Source organism: Paroedura picta, chromosome 11 (assembly GCF_049243985.1).
Source record: "Paroedura picta isolate Pp20150507F chromosome 11, Ppicta_v3.0, whole genome shotgun sequence".
NCBI lineage: Eukaryota > Metazoa > Chordata > Lepidosauria > Squamata > Gekkonidae > Paroedura > Paroedura picta.
Window position 1 is genome coordinate 21891621 of NC_135379.1, and position 19626 is coordinate 21911246.

Consider the following 19626-nt stretch of genomic DNA (forward strand, 5'->3'; position numbering starts at 1 on the left):
TAGTGTACGCATTCTGTGCCGGTGGGGGTGGGGACGGAAACAGCAGTGATGTTTTAAAGCTAAAATCTTCTTATATATAAAATAAGATGCGAAAATTCTGCTGGTTTAAAATGCTGCCTCTCAGCCTTGAGCTGTATAAGGCACACCATGATATATAGCTTTACGGAACGTGGCAGCCTACTTTCTGACCTGCCCTCCTCTCTCTCTGGTTTACCTTGCCTACCACGGTGCTGAAAAGCTCATTGTCTGTTATTAGCCAAAGGCTAAATTGTTTGAGCCACTTCAGTTCAAAGACAGCAAGGGGATGAGACACATGGGGCGGGAAAGATGGAGGAAAGATGTTTCTCCTAATAGCTGGATTTGGGGTCATCCAGTTGAACCGATGTATTACGATGTGGCCCCTTGTAGGAATATGTCACCATCCTAAGAGACTGGCTAAGAATCGTTTCCTCGGTTCATACATTCTCTTTACTTCCTGTGTCTGGTTTAAGAAGTCTGTACTGCCTTAAAGTCAGAGAATAGCGTACAGAGACAGCCAGTCTCTTGAACTCTGTTACCCAGGAGACAACCTTTCCACGCTGAAGCAGAAATCTCTAGAGTGGAAACAGGTATTGATCCATTCCCTTCATCTGTCAGGTCCCAAAAAGGGTATTCTTAGGAACAAGGAGAGATCTCAAACGTGGTTAAGAAGCTCACTTGAGGAAAGTATTTAAACAAACACCTTATACCACTGGGTGGGAGACCCAAAATTCCACTTGTTTCCTCCCTAGCATGAGGCAAGAGATTAATAGATTAATATGCCTCACCATAACCCAGCCTTTCTCAATTTTTTTTACCATTGAGAAACCTCTGAAATATTCGTGCAGAATATGGTTGAGAAGAACAGCTGTGTACCCACCCACTCAAAGCCCCTCCCCTTTCCACCCCGTCCATGTTAATCACTGGCCAGTTTGGGGAGAGGGGGGAGGTTGACCATATATTGTCCTATGACTCAATAAATGTTTAACATTTTTTTAAAATATTAAGAATTTATTAACTCCCACCCATTAGGGGAACCTTTCCAGGGCCTCGAAACCCCCCAGGGTTTCACAAAACCCTGGTTGAGAAAGCCTGCCATAACCAATGGCATGAAAAAAAAATCAAAACCTTTGTCCCACTAGCAGTGCCAGTGGCCATATCACGGTAACCCTAATACATAAGAATGATGAGATTTACAGATTACACTGGATGTCTAGATGCTTTTTTAAAACGACTAAATAAATACATATATATGAACGACTATTAGCCAGTCTAGGTAAATAGAGCCTCCTTGTTCGAAGGCAGTGTACCTCTGCCTTATCTCTTTTTTGGGGAGTGATTTTCCCAAGGCTAGACATCATAGGCAGTGGAATGCTGGACTAGACAGACCTTTGGTCTGACCCAGCAGGGATTTTTTAACATTCATACTGATGACTTCTTTGCCTATCTGATGCCTGCTTGTCAGTGTAGCTGCTGTGGGAAGTGGGTGACAACTACCTCTTGAACCTACAAGGACTTGATAAAAGATATTCAAGCAAAGGTTGGATACACACTTTTCTTGGATGCTTTAGGATGATTAGGGCTAATCCTGCGTTGAGCAGGGGGTTGGACTAGATGGCCTGTATGGCCCCTTCCAACTCTATGATTCTATGATTCTATATTGCATCTGCAGGCCCTGCTCTGGTTGGCAGGAAGGAGACACCTGAATCCCTTTCCCCCTCCCTACCTGGTGACGCAGGATGAGTTTCTGGTGCCAGGCCCTCAATATGTCTGCTGGCAGACATATCAAAGGATGCATGTAAATGAATTGTACACAACTGCATCATACTGAATGAAAATGCCCCTTGAAAATAACGCCCTTTCATAATCTTGTACGGCGACTTAATGAGGCACAATGAAAACGTGCCTTTAAAATAACAAATTAGCCAATAGGAATAATAAAACCACTACCTTGCGTTTTTTACATGCGCAGTAAAATCACTTTGACTAGGAAATTGTGGCAGCCATTTCCCTGTACTACGGGGAATTGAGTGAAAAAATGCTCTGTGCCAAATCTGGGTTAAGGTTGCAGGACGTTAGTGTAATGGCGCAGTTGTTTGCAAAATTCAGCGAAACAGACATGCTCTCTCTCTCTCTCACGCCGGCATATGTTTTCGGGAGAAATATCTTCCGAAACGAAAATTAGTTTGTGTAATTAATCATCTTTATGATTCTTCTGTGGTTTGAGGCTGTCACTTCCAATAGCAACCTGGGTTGCGACGGAGGACTTAATTATGGTGTTAAATTTTTTTTTTTTAATGGTTGGTAAAGTTGTGCGTCGTTATGAATGTGCAAGAGCTGTGGAATGAATATCTTGATAAGGAGCCGGTTAGCCTAAAATTGCGGCACGTTACAGACGAAGTTCAGGGCATTAATTTGCTCCATAGAAAAGCGGAAACGACATATTTGAACTATAATTTTATGGTATTTGCAGGCAAGTTGGCTGTGCTCCAGCAGACTGTGCGTACACAGGGCTTCCTTTGGGTTGCTATAAAAAAGCAAAAGATCTACCTAGTCCCCTGTGTGAGCCACACTGGTCTTTGCCTTTCCACAGCAGAAAATAGCAAGGTTCATGTACACCTCGTCTTCAGGCTACTAAACTAATCGGTGGATTTTTTTTTCCTTTTTGCACAGAGAAAACTAAAATTAAGTTTTAAAAGTTAGCTGCTTTGTAGGAATATCTGTTTTCATTTGGATTCGTAACCAGGTATCCTGGATAGAGCTTTCTTAATCGTGTGGATCCTAACCCAGAATCACACATATCTGTCAGTAGCTGGCGACAGACCGTGACCGGCCCCTGAACAATACGCCTTTTCTGTCCCTGTCTTCTGTCAGTGCTTCATTTGGCATTTCCTCAGTAATTCCTGCTTTCTATCCAATGTGTTTATGTTTTGTATCTATTTTAATTCTGTTTTTTAAATTGTTCTAATGATATGTGTTGATTTTAATGGCTTTAAAATGTAAATTTTACCATGGTTTTTTTTTTTTTTGGTAATTGTTAGCTGCCATGTGGCCCTTGTGCAGATGGAAAGGCAGCATACACATTCTTTAAATAAAAGCAATAATAATAATTTATCTCTGAGTACCAGGCTCTTGGGGTAGAATTGGAATAGCCCTCACCTTCCTCTCCTGCTTGAGAGTGCCCAGGTGGGCAGATAATTGTGAGTTCCTGCATTGTGCAGGAGGTTGGACTAGATGACCCTGGAGGTCTCTTCCAACTCTATGATTCTATGAAACCAAGTTAGTTTCTGCTGGAAAGAGCATGCTGGGTTAGATAGACTTTGGTCCAGTCTAGCAAGGCTGCTCTTATCGAACAGCACAACCTTGCAGGAGGAGGAGGAAGAAGAAGAGGAAGAAGAAGAAGAGTTGGTTCTTATATGCCACTTTTCTCCACCAGAAGGAGTCTCAAAGCGGGTTGCAATCGCCTTCCCTTTCCTCTCCCCACAACAGACACCCTGTGAGGCTGGTGAGGCTGAGAAGGCCCTGATATTACTGCTCGGTCAGAACAGCTTCATCAAGGTCAACCAGCTGGCTGCATGTGGGGGAGCGGGGAATCAAACCTGGCTTGCCAGATTAGAAGCTGGCGCTCCTAACCACTATACCAAGATGGGTCTCAAGCAAGGTTCACAAGTGATTCTCTACATGTTTTTTATTGGTGTGTGCATGTGTGCATGTGTGAATTGATCCTGACCCTGAACAGTAAAAGATTTGTCCCTCTGGATTAAAATTGTGGGAATAATCCTCCTCTCCTTGTTAACTTTCATTAATCCTCAGTGGATGACCTTATGCTCCTTGAAATCCCTGTGTGTAGATGGGGAGCTGGTATAAGTACTCTAGGTTGCCCCCAGCAATGCATACTTGCATTCTACTTGCTAGTAGAAAAAAGAAGGCCGAGATCGCATTGCTGGCATCACACAGGAAGTGACATCATCATGCTGGCATCTTCTGAGTGGGCAAAAATTTTGTGGCAAAAGAGGGGTTTTAGTGTTAACTCCCACCCATCCCCCGCCAGTGCCGGGAGGGATCTGACAGCCTAAACACTGACACGTTCTGTGTGGTCCAAAGAGAAGCCACTTTAGGAGAGGAATGTTTATACCAGAGCCCAACTAGACTGTGCAGCCATTTCATTGCAGGGGGTGGGGCTCTTGATTCTCTCCCCCCCCCCCCCACCTAAGAAAAGCTGCAACCCTAAGCAGTATCCAGGCCCTCCACAGCAGTTTTAAAGCAAAAGAAATTCTGAGTCGCCATAGTTGCAGCATCCGAGGCTTGTTCTCAGGGCTGCTGTATCGTCTATTTGTGGCCTCAGAAAAGCCAGGAGAGATTAATCCTTTCCCCACTGACCACTTGTCTGCACCCTTTGGGTAGTTTAACCGTTCCAGAGGTCCTGCAAAGCTCAGGTAGCGGGACTTTGGGTTAGATCCAGTCTGAACTGGCCATTTCCACTGATTCCCCCTGCAGACTCTCCCCTTATGGCATGCCTCAGTGTTCCCTAACCTCACCCCCCCCCCCTGCGCGAGGATTTTGTGGAGATCAGTGGGCTGCTGTGTCCAATTCTGGTTATGGAAATTTTAGTCTGGATCCAGCCATTGGTGGTGAGAGTGTTAAAACATTTTGCAATATAATGCGAAGGCCATTTGGTTGGTTTTGTGCATGTCCTCTGGATTAGTGGACCCCCCCCCCCAGTTTTTAGCCCTTAGTTTGAAGAGTGTCTTCCCTATTAAACTCTGTTCATTTTGTTTTAGACTTGTGAAGAAGGATGAGGGAACGGTTCTCAATTTTTCACTAGTATAACGACTAGCCCAATCTGTTTAACTCCCTTGGAACTCTGCAGGGAAGTACTTCATAGCCGAAGTTAATCCAGATGAAAACCCACAAATGAACTTTATAGAAGGGTGACATGTACAATTCCTACGATACCTGCTGTGCATTGAACAGAGACAGTATTTAGGCTGTCTGTGGTATTCCACCCCTTCAATTAAGCACACCAATATATATACAGAGCTGATTAAAATCATCTGCATGCCGTTTGCTGGCTTCAACCCTTGGCCGGTGGTTTCATCCATTGTTAACAAGGATGCAAGTTCTCTGAAGAGTTAAGTACAGTGGGACTACAGCTATGTGAAAGGGGTGCTTTTTGGTTACTTTGGTGGCCCTTTCCTTCCATTTTACCTCCCACTTTGTCTCCAGCCATGTGGGTGGCATTGGGAGTTGCTTGGAAAAACACAAGAGTTTTTCAGGCTATATATAAAGAAAAATAATGAAGGAGTTTTGATACCACCGCAGGATCAAAGCCAGAATAGGTACACATATATAATAATAGCATATGCTTGCTTCCCCCCTCCTTTTTTTTTAAATTACTTGCTCGTTCCTCCTTTCATACTTAGTGGCAAAATATTTTCTGGCATCAGTGAAACAGGAACGGACCCCTGAAGGAAAATTAAAACTCCCAACGATTAGTAATTTGGAAAGTTTTCTTTATAGGGTTGATATTCTCTGCGCTCTGTGAAGAACTGAGCCTGGTGCTTCAGTCGGGGGTTAAAAAAAAGATCTGCATACAATATTTCCTCTTTGGCTGACTCAAATAACGGCTTTTGTGCAGCAGTTTCATAAATGTGTCCACACAGGACCCATTTCATGAAAAACTGTTTACAACAAATCTCCCTTCAGTACAGCTTTGGTTTCCTTGGGCAGTGCAGGCAACCCTTGGGGTGGCATGTAGCAGAGCTTCCAGTACACTAGCAGAGAACACTCTCCCGAGATAGGATCTTCTAAAACCCTCCTGTTAAATTGGAAGATTACAAGGATGCTGATCAACCACACGTGGTACTTATTTGGTAGCCTCGTCTTAGTCATTATAACCCATTTGCCTCACTGACGCTGTCGGAGAAACCCAACTAAAAGAAACCCAAAGTCTTTTTTGCTGTCCTTAATTAGCCGGCTTTTCAAAATCTTTTTTTTTTTTAACTAGCTCTCTTGAAGCCAGGCATAATTTATAATGGAATATAGATGGGAAGAGAACACCAGAATAAGAATTTTAGGAAAGCCACACTCTTGGACTTCAGTAGGAAGGCTTCCTTCATGAAGAAGACGAGGAAACAGACATGAAAGCATTGCTGGCATTTAGATAGTTGGGTGTCTGATGTGGAAAATCAAAATGCCGTCTTGCTGGGTTCTCTTTTGCCAAGTGATTGAGAGAGAGAGAGCGAGAGAGAGAGAGAGAAAGAGAGAGAAAGAGAGAGAAAGAGAGATGGAAAGTGAAAGACACCCTCTCTGGAATCTTATTTCCTGAAGCTACGGTATCTCTGTGGGTCATAGTGAGGCTATCCCTGACTCTTGTCAACAGTGATAGAAAAATAGCCAGAGGTCCTGCAGATGATAATATGGTTTTCCACTGTGACTATTCCAGACCCGTTTCTTCAGATGAGAACAGCCGGGTTTGACCCCACAGAATGGGGACAGGCATACAGATCATCATCACACACAAAAGGCATCAGTTTGTACTCGGTACATTTTTCTACAGCTCTCAAATGCAGTGGTCACATCAGGAATTTGATGTCAGCATGCAGGGGACTGAAGTGCAGAAAGATAACTTATTCATGCCTCTTGCAGGAGATGCCTGATCGTGAAATGAGCACCAGCTTCTTCTTCAAAAGTGTTCCCAGAAGAAGTTAGAATCTTTCAGAGTCACAGTCTCCTTCCTAGACAGTCTTTTTTTGCACTATGGAATGTTCTTCAGGGGCTTTGAGCTCCCGTATTAATATGGGGTTTCCCACCAAAATCCTGTTCCTGGGAGGTTCCCTCTCTGTAAGGGGTGAGATCTCTTGGGGCATTTCAGGCTGCCATGATATGGGGGAGGCAGGAAATCTCATTGGGTGGATGCAAAGGTTGCACCAGCGGGAATACTAGAGAGGACCCAAGCCAATATGTTGGGTTTCCCAAAAGAAACCATCATATCTGATGAGGCACTCTTAATGGACAATACCCCCAAACTAGTGTAGCCCAGCCCTCCCCTCATGATTTCATAATGCTTCATGCGCCAATCAGAGTTTGCTTTGTACCAATTGAGGAGTTCATACAGGCCATTGGAAGTGTGGCTGAGACATTGCTGCCTTAATTTGGGATGAGCAGGTAGATGTTTAATGAACAAGTTGCAATGGGTAATTTTTTAGAAGGATTATGTCTTTGATTTTGTAAGATACACTGGATTAATCTCTGCCTATGGCACATTAGCTGCACCCAGTTATGCTGCTCCGTGTCTTGAAATAGTTGCTTTCCCCCACCCTTGTGTCACCACACAATGTCTTTAAACAGTTCCTTTCTCTTACATGTATCTAGAGAGCGATTACAGAGCTGTAAAAATGTGCATGGCTAATTTGCATTCATGTTTCTAGTGCCTGACTTTGTGAAAATGTACGCAGAGGAAGCCATTCAGGGTTTTAGGTGATTGAACCAATCTTATTTTGCATTATCTTTCAAAAATTGCAACATTGGATTCAGCTAGAATGGACGGTAGGGATTGCCACATGATATCGCTAAAACACATTTGAGGTGGGAAAATCTGTTTCGAGAATACTTTTGTCCTATTTTGATGGGGGGGAAGAAGGTGTGTGTATGGGGGGGGTGTTACAAGAATTTTCAATTTTGAGTTATGGGAGGAAAGTTCTCCTCAGTTGTATAACATCTATTTGCTCTGTTCCAGAGATGCTTAGCATTTTTATTATACTCTTTTTGGTACCTGCAATTTATTTCACATAAATGAAACAGAATAATAAAAAAAAAAGCTAGCAAAAACTGACATCAGGTGGGTAAAAGTTGCATAAAGTTTTCAGAGGACAATGCAGGGTCACAGGACTTGCGAAGGACCATCATGACAATGACCATGCACCAGAAGAGCCACATCTCTATTGTATGTCCTGTGCACCACTTCATTGAGTGCAGCTATAAGTTCCAGGTATCGAACTGGTGGTGGGAAGTGCCATCAGGTCATAGCTGACTTGAGTCAGCCCTGTAGGGGGTTTCAAGGCATGAGACATTCCGAGGTGGCTTGCCATTGCCTGACTCCACGTCACAACCTGATCTTCCTTGGGGGGGGGGGGGGGGCTCACATCCAACTGCTAGCCAGGACTGACCCTACTTAGCTTCTGAGATCTGGTGAGATCGGCCTAGCCTGAGCAAAATGCAGAACTACAACCTATCAGAGGACTTCTGGGCATGTCTCTCCCTACCACTGCTAAACCTCATCCAGACCTTGTATGTCTGGAGTAAGAAGAAGCAGGGACTTCCCTCTCTGCCATCTTGTGCTCTTTCATCAACATGAGGAACAGCAGCTCACACATGACCATGAGACTGCCAAAGCTCCTGGGGGAAAGCAAAACGGTCATGGAAAAAAGGAAAGCAACCACAAGCTGAATGCAGCCAGGTTGCTCTATGCCCAGGCTGCCGTGGCGATTGTCCTCTCTCTTCTCCATGGCTAGTTTGCTTGTTGCCTCCTGACAACCACCTGGATTCCTGAGACGGGCATGAGGAATGCAGCTCACAGCTTACCCATCTCCCATGCCATGCACCTGTGATTGGTGCCAGCCACCTGCCAGCCACAAGCCCTCCAGACCAATGTCCTTGCTTACTTGCCTGAAAAACCCAGTGGGTGCCCCATTGGGGAACCATGGCCGGTAGAGTTGGCATCTCTATTGAAGGGTGTAAAGAGGTTCTTGGTGCTCCGCCAGCCTGCGTCCGAGGCTGGATTTAAATGAGGCAAAAGCACTGAACTTTGCATGGGGCTGCTGCTGTCCAATGATGCCGAGATTGAAGAACACCCTCAGCCGCTCTCTATTGACCCGGTTGTCCATTTAATTCTTGCAGCTTGCCATACCGCACAGCGACGAGTGGTCCCGGTTTGCCCGGACGCTGGTGGAAATCCGGGCCAACCGAGCTGACAGCGAAGAAGAAGGCACCGTGGAAATAGCTGCCTAGACAAGACTGAGGCTGTGACCTCTCCCCCGTTCATCCCAGACGGGCACGTGCCCTGGGTTGAGCACGCCATTGTTCGGTGTCAGGTCGGTATAGTTGTGGCTTTCCATGCCAGTGTTCGTGCCAGAGTTAGAGTGCTGATTCCTCCATATAAATTGCACGGTGCTTCAAGCAGGCTGAAAATATCCAGAGCCTTTACATGCTTCATGGGGTTTTATTTTTGGGGGGGAGGGGGAGGGGTTTGAGTTGGGGACCAGAAGACAAGCCCGGCCGCCGTGGGTTTAGTGCTTGCTTTTTAACTCCTTGCAGTAGCTGCAGTGACTCGCTAGCAACCCCCGGAGAAACTGGGGCTCCTTAGCACTCCTTGGCAGAGGCCTATTAACTCCAGATGAAGCCCGATTTGATTGGGTGCAGATGTGGTGGGCTTCGCAAAGCGGGACTGGGCAAAAGACGTTAGATGTGGTGTTTCACATGGTGACTTGCATTATGAATGGATGTGCTGTGTGGACGTTGCTGCTCCTTATTTATTGCGGTGTGCTGCATGGAATGTATTTATTGGAAAGCATTAAAATAAATGATCCTCGAGCATGTGCATAACGAGCAAGCGGCATTGTCTCCGCATGCCTGTCGAGGTTATGTCGAGTTCCAAATAACAATTACAGGATGTCACTTTGTACTAAAATGCAATCTGTAAAAGGCTGGCTGCATTAAATAGAACTTGTGTTGTTGTTGGGTTTTTTTGGTTTTTGTTTTTATAAAAATGCCTATTATTTCTCAGTACTTGAGCTATATTTCACATACAGCTGGGTCCCTGACATTCGTCTATAAGCACGAGTGCAGCTCTCAGGTCTGACACCAGTCAGGCCCCAAAACTCCATCGCAACCCTTCTGTGGCCATCTGGATTAAGGATTCCAAATGACAATTATTCCACGCTTTGGCCAGGCAGGACACCACCGTCTCCACGCTCATCGTACGTTTGTGTTAAAATGTCCTTAAAGTGAAATCTCTCCAAAGTGCCAAAGGCCGGTTTTATTCCCTTTACAAGCCTTTGGAAACAACACAGAACCTAAACCTTGGACGTGATGGGGAGCGTTCTGCGTCACTCCACACGGTGAAAACAAATGACAATGGCTGCTTTCTCATGACCGTGGCATACCTAGGGGTTAGGGGCCCAGGGCAGAGGCAGTTCCTATACCCTCACCCCCAGCCCTTTTGTACAGGTGCAAACGGAACACATAAGCCCTTCCGCCAGGTTTACAGAAGAAGAAGAAGAAGAAGAAGAAGAAGAAGAAGAACAAGAAGAAGAAGAAGAACAAGAACAAGAACAAGAACAAGAACAAGAAGAAGAAGAAGAAGAGTTAGTCCTTATATGCCGCTTTTCTCTAACCAAAGGAGTCTCAAAACGGCTTACAGTTACCTTCCCTTTCCTCTCTGCACAACAGACACCCTGTGAGGGAGGTGAGGCTGAGAGAGCCCTGGTATTCCTGCTCGGTCAGAACAGCTTTATCAGTGCTGTGGTGAGCCCAAGGTCACCCAGCTGGCTTCATGTGGGGGAGTGGGGAATCAAACCCGGCTCGCCAGATTAGAAGTCCACACTCCTAACCACTACACCATACTGGCTCTCAGTTGAGGCCAATGTAGGAGGAAGATCTAGTTGCCCACCCTGCCCCGATCAGGAAGTATGCCACCCTTGCCTATCTTGGGTGATGGTTTTCTTGACACAGCCTCCTGCTGCCTGGGTGGCAGGCTTTCCATGGGAGGTAGGATTATTTTTCCACCATATTGGGTTTTTTTCTGTGTATTATTCTGCATGGTTTTAATGGGTTTTTTACTGGGGTTTTTGTTATGAGACTTTTTGTATTGTAACCTACCATGAGCTGGTGTGCCAAGAGTGGTGGGTAAGACATACAATAAATGAAATGAATGAATAATTCCACAATGGCGCCCATATTTAACTGCATGCCCCATTTCTTCTTGCCACGCAAGAGTTCAACAAAAATGCCAAGCTTGTGTCTGTGTTTTAAGGTCATTTATGTAATGTGCCTATCAAGAACAGGGTCAACTGGCCCCTTCATAGCAACCACTGAAGAGGAGCTCCTCTCTCTCTGGGCAACACCCATCTTCCTCCTGACAGGCCTAGAGGAACCGTTGCCCTCCCCCCCCCCCAAGAAAAAAAGATGGGGAGAGTCATTGTGAGGTAGGAATGCATGTACAGGCTGCTGCTCCAGTGGGGGAGGGGCTAGAACAGCAGCAGTGCACAGAAAACACCTGTAGCCCACTTTGGGGGGGGGGGCTGGCCTATATTGCCATATGGGTGTTTGCTGTTGCCGAGAGATGTTTTGCATGCACATGTGGGATTATTGTGGGGTTTAAAAAACAAAACAAAAAAAACACCCTACTTGTGTAACTGGGTAGTCAGGAGTGTCTGCAAACCTGGCTGGAGCTGGCCAGATGCCCTTTCCTTGTTTGGGTGACTGCAGCCCTTGAGGTGGTCAACCAAGCATCTCCTTGGACTGATTCCAGCAGTCTCAGTCAGTGGAAGGGCACTGCACAATGCATCCCTTTGAGGGCTGGAATTGAGGAGCTTGCTGAAGACCCCAGTGGCTTAGTGGGCCTAAGCTGCTCCAGAAGGCCCCAAGAGTTTGCAGAGCTCTCCACAAGGACAAAGAGATGGGAAATGTTGTGTGGCTTTGCTCTCCACACATTACAGGGTTTGCAGGTCGAGCGTGGTGTCCCCACACTGCAGTACTTCCACATGAAGGTGGTGCCCACAGAGAAATGTTTTCAGTTTTACCCTCACATCCTCCTGACCCAACATGATCCAGCACTCTTCAGGACAACTGCAGGTCAACAAAGCATGAGGGGAGAGACTGAAGCCCCCACCCCACGACCACCATCATGATCTGAACCAGGAACCACACATACAGGAATTGAGAACCTACAGCACACACAGGACATCGCATGAAGTCCCCAGACCCAGACTGTGTCGTCTGTGATGCATACACAGCAGCCCATTTTTAAGATGGACGGGATTTTATGATGTGCTGAATGTAGACAACTGGACTGCAATGCCACATAGATCACCAGAGAGGGGGAAAGTATATAGCCACGTCCTTCTCCGTTACCAAACACCAAGTTCCTCCAGCGGCCTCCGTGTATTCCTGACAAAGCTGCAGTGCTGGCTTTCACGGCAGTACAGGAATACTTGATCAAGCACACATTGTGAGTGGTTAAAAACACAATTTGTTCAAGTGCTGTTTCTGGGTTATTTGCTGTGTTTAACCTCCCCAGAGAGTTCTATAATGAAAGTGTCTTGAGGTTTACTTATTTCTAAACTATTCCATAATTTATTATGTATAATCATTAGATTTACAATCTGTTCTCAGCGTAAGCAGCACAGCTAAATGTTTCAACCAACAAAATGATGCTTGCGTTTCTGAAGAAGTGCTTTTGAGCTGGTTTTTTCCCCAACGCTGGCCTTAATCAGAACTGAAGAGCTGAACGCACGTATGTCCCAGGAGGTACACAAAGCCGGAAAGGTTGCAAGTCTGCCCAAATGTTTCTGGCCTTAAAATGTGTTTGCACATGTCCATAGCATTGATCCCGCAGCACCTGGGGTTTCTAAGTGATAAACATTTTGCACGCACACTTCCCCTATGTTAACTCACAATCTAGGCCAGCATTAGTTTCCATCCTCGCCTCCTTCTATAGTTCCGGGCTTCAAATAACAATTACCTGCCATGGGTCACCTAGTGAACTTGTGGCAGAGGTAAGGTTTGTGCAAAGGATAACACAGCTAGCAGCTGTAGGCTACAACACTGCCCCAGCAGCACCACTACAAAATACAATGGCATTCCATTCTTCCTTCTTTGGAAGTTTTTAAGCAGAGGCTGGATAGACATCTGACAAGTGCTATTTTATGAACTGAGGCAGATTATGAATGGGTGGGCAGAAAAGGGTGTGCCAGTGGCCCTTCCTTGCATACCTGGGGAATTGCTAATTGCTGCTGTGGTTAGGTGAATTTCCTCCAGGCCAGGCTGGATTCTGGAGATGTTTGGTGGAGGTATCACTTGGGCATGAAACTGGGGTCATCATGGGTAGGCAGGTAGTTGTGAATTCCTGCATTGTGCAGGGGGTTGGACTAGAACTAGATGACCCTGGAGGTCCCTTCCAACTCTATGATTCTAAATCGCAAGCAACTGGTATTCTTCAGTGACATGCACAGCTTAGTGGCTGGGTCCAAGCTTGGCTACACAGAAGGCTCTAACTTCAGTCATCGCCCATCTCAATTTAAAGGATCTCAGTTAGCAGGAAAGACTTTTCTCTGGCTGAATTACCACCAGGGGACATAGAATACTGCATGCGAAGGATCGGTGGCCTGCCACTATATGTCATGTGTTTACATATAATACACCGAGGTCATCATGGCCACCGGTTTTGTCTGTGGTATTATTTAAGACAGTATCACAACCTACACCCATCCTGTGGCAATAGGATTCAAGTTTCATAGGAGATCTCATCATAGGCTAGAGGCAGCTGGGCTTTGTTAATCAAGGAACATCCCTTCAACCCTTTTCCAGGAACCTGCTACAGGTGCCGAGAGTGAGCAATGACTTCTGCCCATTATTGATGTAGCTAGAAGAGAACGCTGGAGGCCACAGAATCAGATGGCCTCAAGGCTCTGAGTCATCCTGTTTCTCTTCTGAGAGCAGCTTTGCAAAACACCAAAATATTAATCTTGGAAGACATGCAATAGGGGTATCATTAAAAAGGGCCTGGGTAAACAAAAATATTCAGTGTTCAGTATATCACCTAATGAAAGGTCTCTAATGAGAGAGAGGTCAAGGAAAGGAGTTTGTGGGCATGTTCATAATGACGAGTTATGGAGGTTGGTTTGATGTTCTCTTGCAATATTGAGTGTTACTGCTCATGTTCAGTTTCCATGGATAGGGACAACACATTTTTTTAAAGTTCTGATTTACCTCAAAACTAGACAAGATGGTGGGAACTTAAGTGTCCAAAACTGCAATGGAAGATGGTGTGCAAACCACATCAGGGAAGCTGCTGAGGGAAAACGGCTGTTTAACTTCCTTGAGCACCAGTTTCCTGATCTAAACGGACCCTGCCATCAAAGCTGCTACACAGTCTGTGGGTGAGGTTTAGTTTAGGTCAGGAAAATGGTGCTGGGAAAAGCCATTCAAGTCCTCAGTGCTGCTTCTCCAGATCATTCTCCCCATTGGTGCCTCTCTTCACTCACGGCTGCTTTGGACTGTTTGGTGGCAAACACAGAAACCACAAAAAAGATAATGCAAATATAGCTGAAAGTGCTGGCAATGTGCAAAGAGTTGCATGAGAACAGGCTTTGTGCATAAGATTCCATCCTCATCCCTCAATGACAGACTGGGCATATGCACAGGCAGACATAAAAGTGCATGCTACTTTGGCATTAATTTGAGAACAGTTTCTATCTCCATTAACTTATATTCTGCTAACCTCTGCATGTCACAAAAATAAGCAAAATATTTTATTCTGGTAATTTTTTAAAAAAAATCTCCTTTTTAATTCAACAAAGTTAATAAGAATTTTCACACCATTCCCCCCCAGCCCCGCCCTTTACAAGCTGGCAGTTAAGGCAGGTAATATTGATACAGTGCATGGATTTCTCTATTGCATTTATTTTAACAAGCAGCAATTAGTCTAAATGCGCGACACAACAGAGGAATCCAAATATCAGCAGGTCCAATTAGGCTCCTTGGAGTCATTCTCTGCTCACTGGAGCAAGAGTCCTGGAGCACACGGTACTGGAAAATAATGGAGAAAGGTACAGCTATGCTGTTTGATGGATCATGGCCCTGGTTTCCAAATGTCGTTGTGTGCGTAATGAGATGCTCCTAAGTTATTCCATAAAGTGCACAGCCTATGGAAAAACAATACTTCTGCCTCTCCGTGCCCCAGAAACAGAACGTAATTGCTAAACATTTTTCGATCTGGTTTCTGTTACAAGAACATGTTCCCCGCAAATGCCGCATAATACAATCCAGGGACTGAACTTGTGCATGTATACATGTGTCGAATGTAGCAACAGTGGCAGTGTCGTAAACTTCTTGTACTCGTGAAGTCTACAGTACAGACAACACATGGTCTATATCATTCTGCACCTAGCACCATGATCTCTGTAGAAATACATATTTAAACGACACTGTGTAATACTCAGGATGCAGCCACAACGGCAGAGAAGCCCTCTTGCTTTGGTTGTGTGGGTCCTGTTTCACAGCCCTCTCTGCGTGCCCACCACCAATCTCCCCCAGGGAAAAACCATTACGTGTGAATGCCTGACCTGCACTAGTGTCAAGTGCATTCATGATCTAAGGTGGGTGCAAGTAATCAAATTACATTCATCGGCCCAAACCAAAAAAGAGAGAAAAAACAGAAAGGAGAAACCCGACTACTTTAGCAAGAATTTCACAGTGATCTGACAGGGAAAGCACAAGGCCCTGTATTTACACATAAAGGGGAAGAAGAGGGAAGGAACTGCAATGCAGATGATCTCGACTCATGAAAAGCAAATAGTATGAAATATTGATTGACGAATAGCTCTTTTCCTCAGCTTTGGGTAAAAACCGATTTAGGATCAAACTACAGACGTCGCCCGTGAGGTAGACGATGAGGGCTTAAATCGAGGCAAGTAAAGTCCAAATTTGTTCTCAATCCCTGCAAACGTGGCAACAGCCAGTTTGTAGCCCCCTACGTGGTCAGGGTTAGGTGCAGGTAGAGTAATCCTTGATTTCGGGACAGGTTCCGATCCTGCTGGTTTTCTGTAATGTTTAAAACAAAACAGGTTATTAAAAAGTAATAATAAATAAATAAATAAATAAATTATCACACTGCTTTGATCCTTGTAACACTGGGGGAATTCAGATAATCTACAGAAGGCTGCAGAGGTGGCCCAAGGATCTTAAGCACCCTAGGCCAGCTGCTATCTGGATGCATTTACATTCTGCCGCTGCGCCAAAGTTGGGTGTGTGAATTTAAACAAGAGAGGAGGCACCACTGCTGTGGACGGGGCGGGTGGGGAGCCTCATGGTGCCAGATCAGGTGACTGTCTGCTCTTCCTCCCTCATTGGGCAGAGCAGGGAGGAAGGCCGGGCTCATCCCCCACCAGGAGTGCTCACACTCAGGCGTGTGCAACCTCTATGGTGCAACTGGGGAAGGGGAGTGTCTGGTGGTAGTGAAGCTGACAAGTGTGTACACTCCCCTCCTCCCTCCTTCAGGGGCTAGGTAAACCAAGCCAGTAAACAAGTCCCTAACCCAGATGATGGGGCCAGGTATGCTGCTTACCACCCTTTGGCACCTGGGGTTAATTGCCTAGGGACACCTAGTGGGGGGGCATCCCCAGCAGCACCCAATGGGACAGCTCGTGAGGCCACAATAAATTGCTTTGCTACTCATCCAGAGTGTTTCTGCGTGAGAGGTGTTTGCTTTAAGCACGGGTATTGTAGGCAGATGGATACATAAATCTTAGAAGGCGTAAGAGACATCTGTGAAGTAAATCCTTTAGTCATGTTCCCATCCAATGCATGGCAACAGTCTCACCAATCCGACAGGTAAGTTAATGGCATCAGCTGCAGCAACTATTTCATTACTGTACTGTTTGCAGCTCTCTTCCCTTAGCAATTTAATGATTCCCCTTCTAAGGCTTACGGCTGCATGTGGAAAATGATCAGATACATCTACATATCCAAATCACCTGAAATGCAGTCGCAGAATCTTTCAAGAAAGCAATAACAGTGACAACCCAGAGCCGGGATGGTCTGCCTTTGCATACTTACACTCCTCCGAAGTCGATATAAAACCACCGCTGTAACAGCTCATAGGTCAACAAGGTCACTCCAAATTGAGGAGAAGAGCGAAACACACGAGCTTGAAAGGGCAAAGGAGAACACCACAAGCAACATTAACACACAAGGCCTACACACAACTCCTCCACCCCCTGGTCATCGAGGCAGACTGCAAGGCGCTTAAGAGTTACCTCCTGCCCCTTTCCAAAAAGCCCGTGGCCCTTCCTCCCGTAGGATCTTGCCAAAGCAATCGATGACTCCGCTGTAGGTCGTCTGTCCAGCACGGGCTGCCACCTGGAGCCTTGTTTTGATGACATCTGCAGGGGTGACCAAGGATGCTGCAGGCATACCTGAAAGAAGGAGAGGGGAGGCTTTGAACACATGGGGGTATTGCAGAAGAGCCAGCATTTGAAACAATTAGCTTACAACTAAAGAGAGATTTACGTAAAACAAAGTATGCTGCCTCACCCCACCACAACTATCAGATTAGAACATGGGGGGAGGGGGGAATACATAACACCCAAGAATTTAAGAACAGCCATTACAAGCCAACTTAAGCAAGAAGTTCCATGATGTTTCTGAAGATGCTGCAGTTTGGGAAAGGCCCCCAACTATGGTATTAGTTCTGGGGAACACCAGCATTAGAAAACGCAAGCGCCAATTCAGGAGGAAAGAACTTCAGTACGGTTCCCCTCATCTGGATAGTCCAGGACTAGCCCAATCTCGTCAGATCTGGGAGGTGAAGCAGGGTTGGTCCTGGCTAGTAAATGGATGGGAAACCTCCAAAGAATACCAGGGTTGTGATGCAGAGACAGGCAGTGGCAACCCACCTCTGAACATTTCTTGCCTTGAAAACCCTACGGGGTCACTGTAAGTCAGCTGTGACTCGACGGCAGTTTCCACTACACCCCCCCACCCTAGAACTGCGCCATTTTGGAAGGTGATAATGGAGCAACATTTATTTACTGATTTTTAGATTTTTACTCCACCATTCCCTAGAGCAGGGGTAGTCAACGTGTGGTCCTCCAGATGTCCATGGACTACAATTCCCATGAGCCCCTGCCAGAAAGTGCTGGCAGGAGATCATGGGAATTGTAGTCCATGGACATCTGGAGGACCACACGTTGACTACCCCTGCCCTAGAGGGCTGAAGGCAGTTTGCAATGCCTCACTTTATCTCAAAATGTGGCTGAAATATTCCAATATGTCTGTTTCCACCAGCATTTTAAAGCGGTAGACTTTCAGGAGAACCATACTTTGCTACTTATATACTAAAGTCTACCAGAGTATGTATCACCAGCTCAGAACTACGAATATTTACTTCAAAGCCTGGAGGGGAGGGAAGGACAAAGTGGATCTTGTAATCACACATGTACTTGATTTTGACAAGACTTTGGTGAGATGGAACGCTCAGTATTCTGTGCTCTGAAACTTGGGAGGTAGACAGCAGTGTTCAATAAATGTAACGTTTTCCTGAGGTCACTCTCTGGAGGTAAAAGTCAATTCTTTGGAGGGTTCTGGCATTTGCCCTTCTGTTCTGAAATCTCAGCTTTCCCTGTGAAGTATCTTGCTAACCTCAGGCAGGCAGGTATAACAACATGCATGCACTTTTTCAAGGACTTAATATCCTCAGCAAAAAGTCTGACGAGAAGACTTATGGTGGGTGATAAACAATGGAATATGAAAACCATCCGAAGACCCACGGTCCCCACTACCTCTGAGGCCAGACTCCTGAATTCAGAGGAGCAATTCCTTTAAGGATTCCAGCTACCAGTTTTCAAAACCCCCAAATCTAATAAAATACATGTTTTTATTAAAAGGGGGGAGGGCAGACAAAAATAAAGCAAGCCTGTATTCAGAAGACAGTGTCTCTTCTCATTTTATTACTTTTCCATTCTGCATCAGTTCCAAACCAACTTGGTCAGATGGAGATGCATAAATCTCCTTTGCTTTCCCCCCCCTCTAAAGCTTAATAATTCTGTAACCGTTCTTGTCCAAACCAATGTGGTCTGGCTCCAGCACACCATCTCACTTTTTTTTTTTGTAGACTGCTTTGAAAGCGATGTAGAAGTGGGTGTTTATCACTAAAATAGGAACCGCTCCTTCTCCAAGCCCCAGAAAAACACAAAGGAAAACACATTGTGTGAACTTTCACATTTGAAGGATTGGCAGAGGAAGGCTTTACATGGTCACACTTTCCCTTGAAATAGCGTGCAAGATCCATTTCATCTCAGCTTAGAGTTTCATGAAAGTGGACTCTGGCTCTTGAAAGGAGTTAAAGTCTTGAAAAGACAACATCTACACAGATATCTCCACAAGGATGGTCATCACATGGTGGCACTAGCTGACAGAAATAGGGCTGTCCGGATAAGTGTGGTCTGGCCGCAAGCCGGCCAAGAGCCCTGCATGCTATGGGGAGACGGAGGCGGTGGTGGTGGTGGGAGTTAACTGGTGAGTGTGAGCCAACCATTACTTTTGCAATGCAATTCCCAAATGATTTCTGTATCTTCTGAGAACAACAATCTGTAATTATTTTAAAACTGCAACCCAAGTCTGCTCCAAACCCTACGGGTCCAGACACCTTCAACTGAGTTAAATGTGCCCATCTCATCATAATCCAGTGACATGATATACATGTTTTTAAAAACCCGTTTTTAGTTTTTAAAAACCCGTATAAATAATAACAATCTGAACCAAAATTTGAAGCATTTTTCCACCATGGCTTGAATTTGAACAAATATTCACATATATAATACTAATTAT

General features: G+C 45.4%; 2 protein-coding genes across 11 annotated transcripts in view; one reads left to right on the forward strand and one right to left on the reverse strand.

Moving 5' to 3' along the window:
• Window positions 1-9752, forward strand: part of DYNC1I1 (dynein cytoplasmic 1 intermediate chain 1) — a 222370-nt gene extending 212618 nt beyond the window's left edge. For all 7 annotated transcript variants that reach the window (XM_077303653.1, XM_077303652.1, XM_077303655.1 and 4 more), the window contains one exon: window positions 8917-9752. In XM_077303653.1, the coding sequence (XP_077159768.1) occupies window positions 8917-9027 (111 nt within the window). In that variant the 3' untranslated portion in view covers window positions 9028-9752. The remainder of the gene's footprint in view (window positions 1-8916) is intronic.
• A 4808-nt stretch (window positions 9753-14560) lies between these two features.
• The window catches only part of SLC25A13 (solute carrier family 25 member 13), a 110107-nt gene continuing 105041 nt past the window's right edge, over window positions 14561-19626 (reverse strand). For all 4 annotated transcript variants that reach the window (XM_077303648.1, XM_077303647.1, XM_077303650.1 and 1 more), the window contains 3 exons: window positions 17055-17213; window positions 16855-16945; window positions 14561-15840 (listed from right to left, as the gene is read on the reverse strand). In XM_077303648.1, the coding sequence (XP_077159763.1) occupies window positions 15657-15840; window positions 16855-16945; window positions 17055-17213 (434 nt within the window). In that variant the 3' untranslated portion in view covers window positions 14561-15656. The remainder of the gene's footprint in view (window positions 15841-16854; window positions 16946-17054; window positions 17214-19626) is intronic.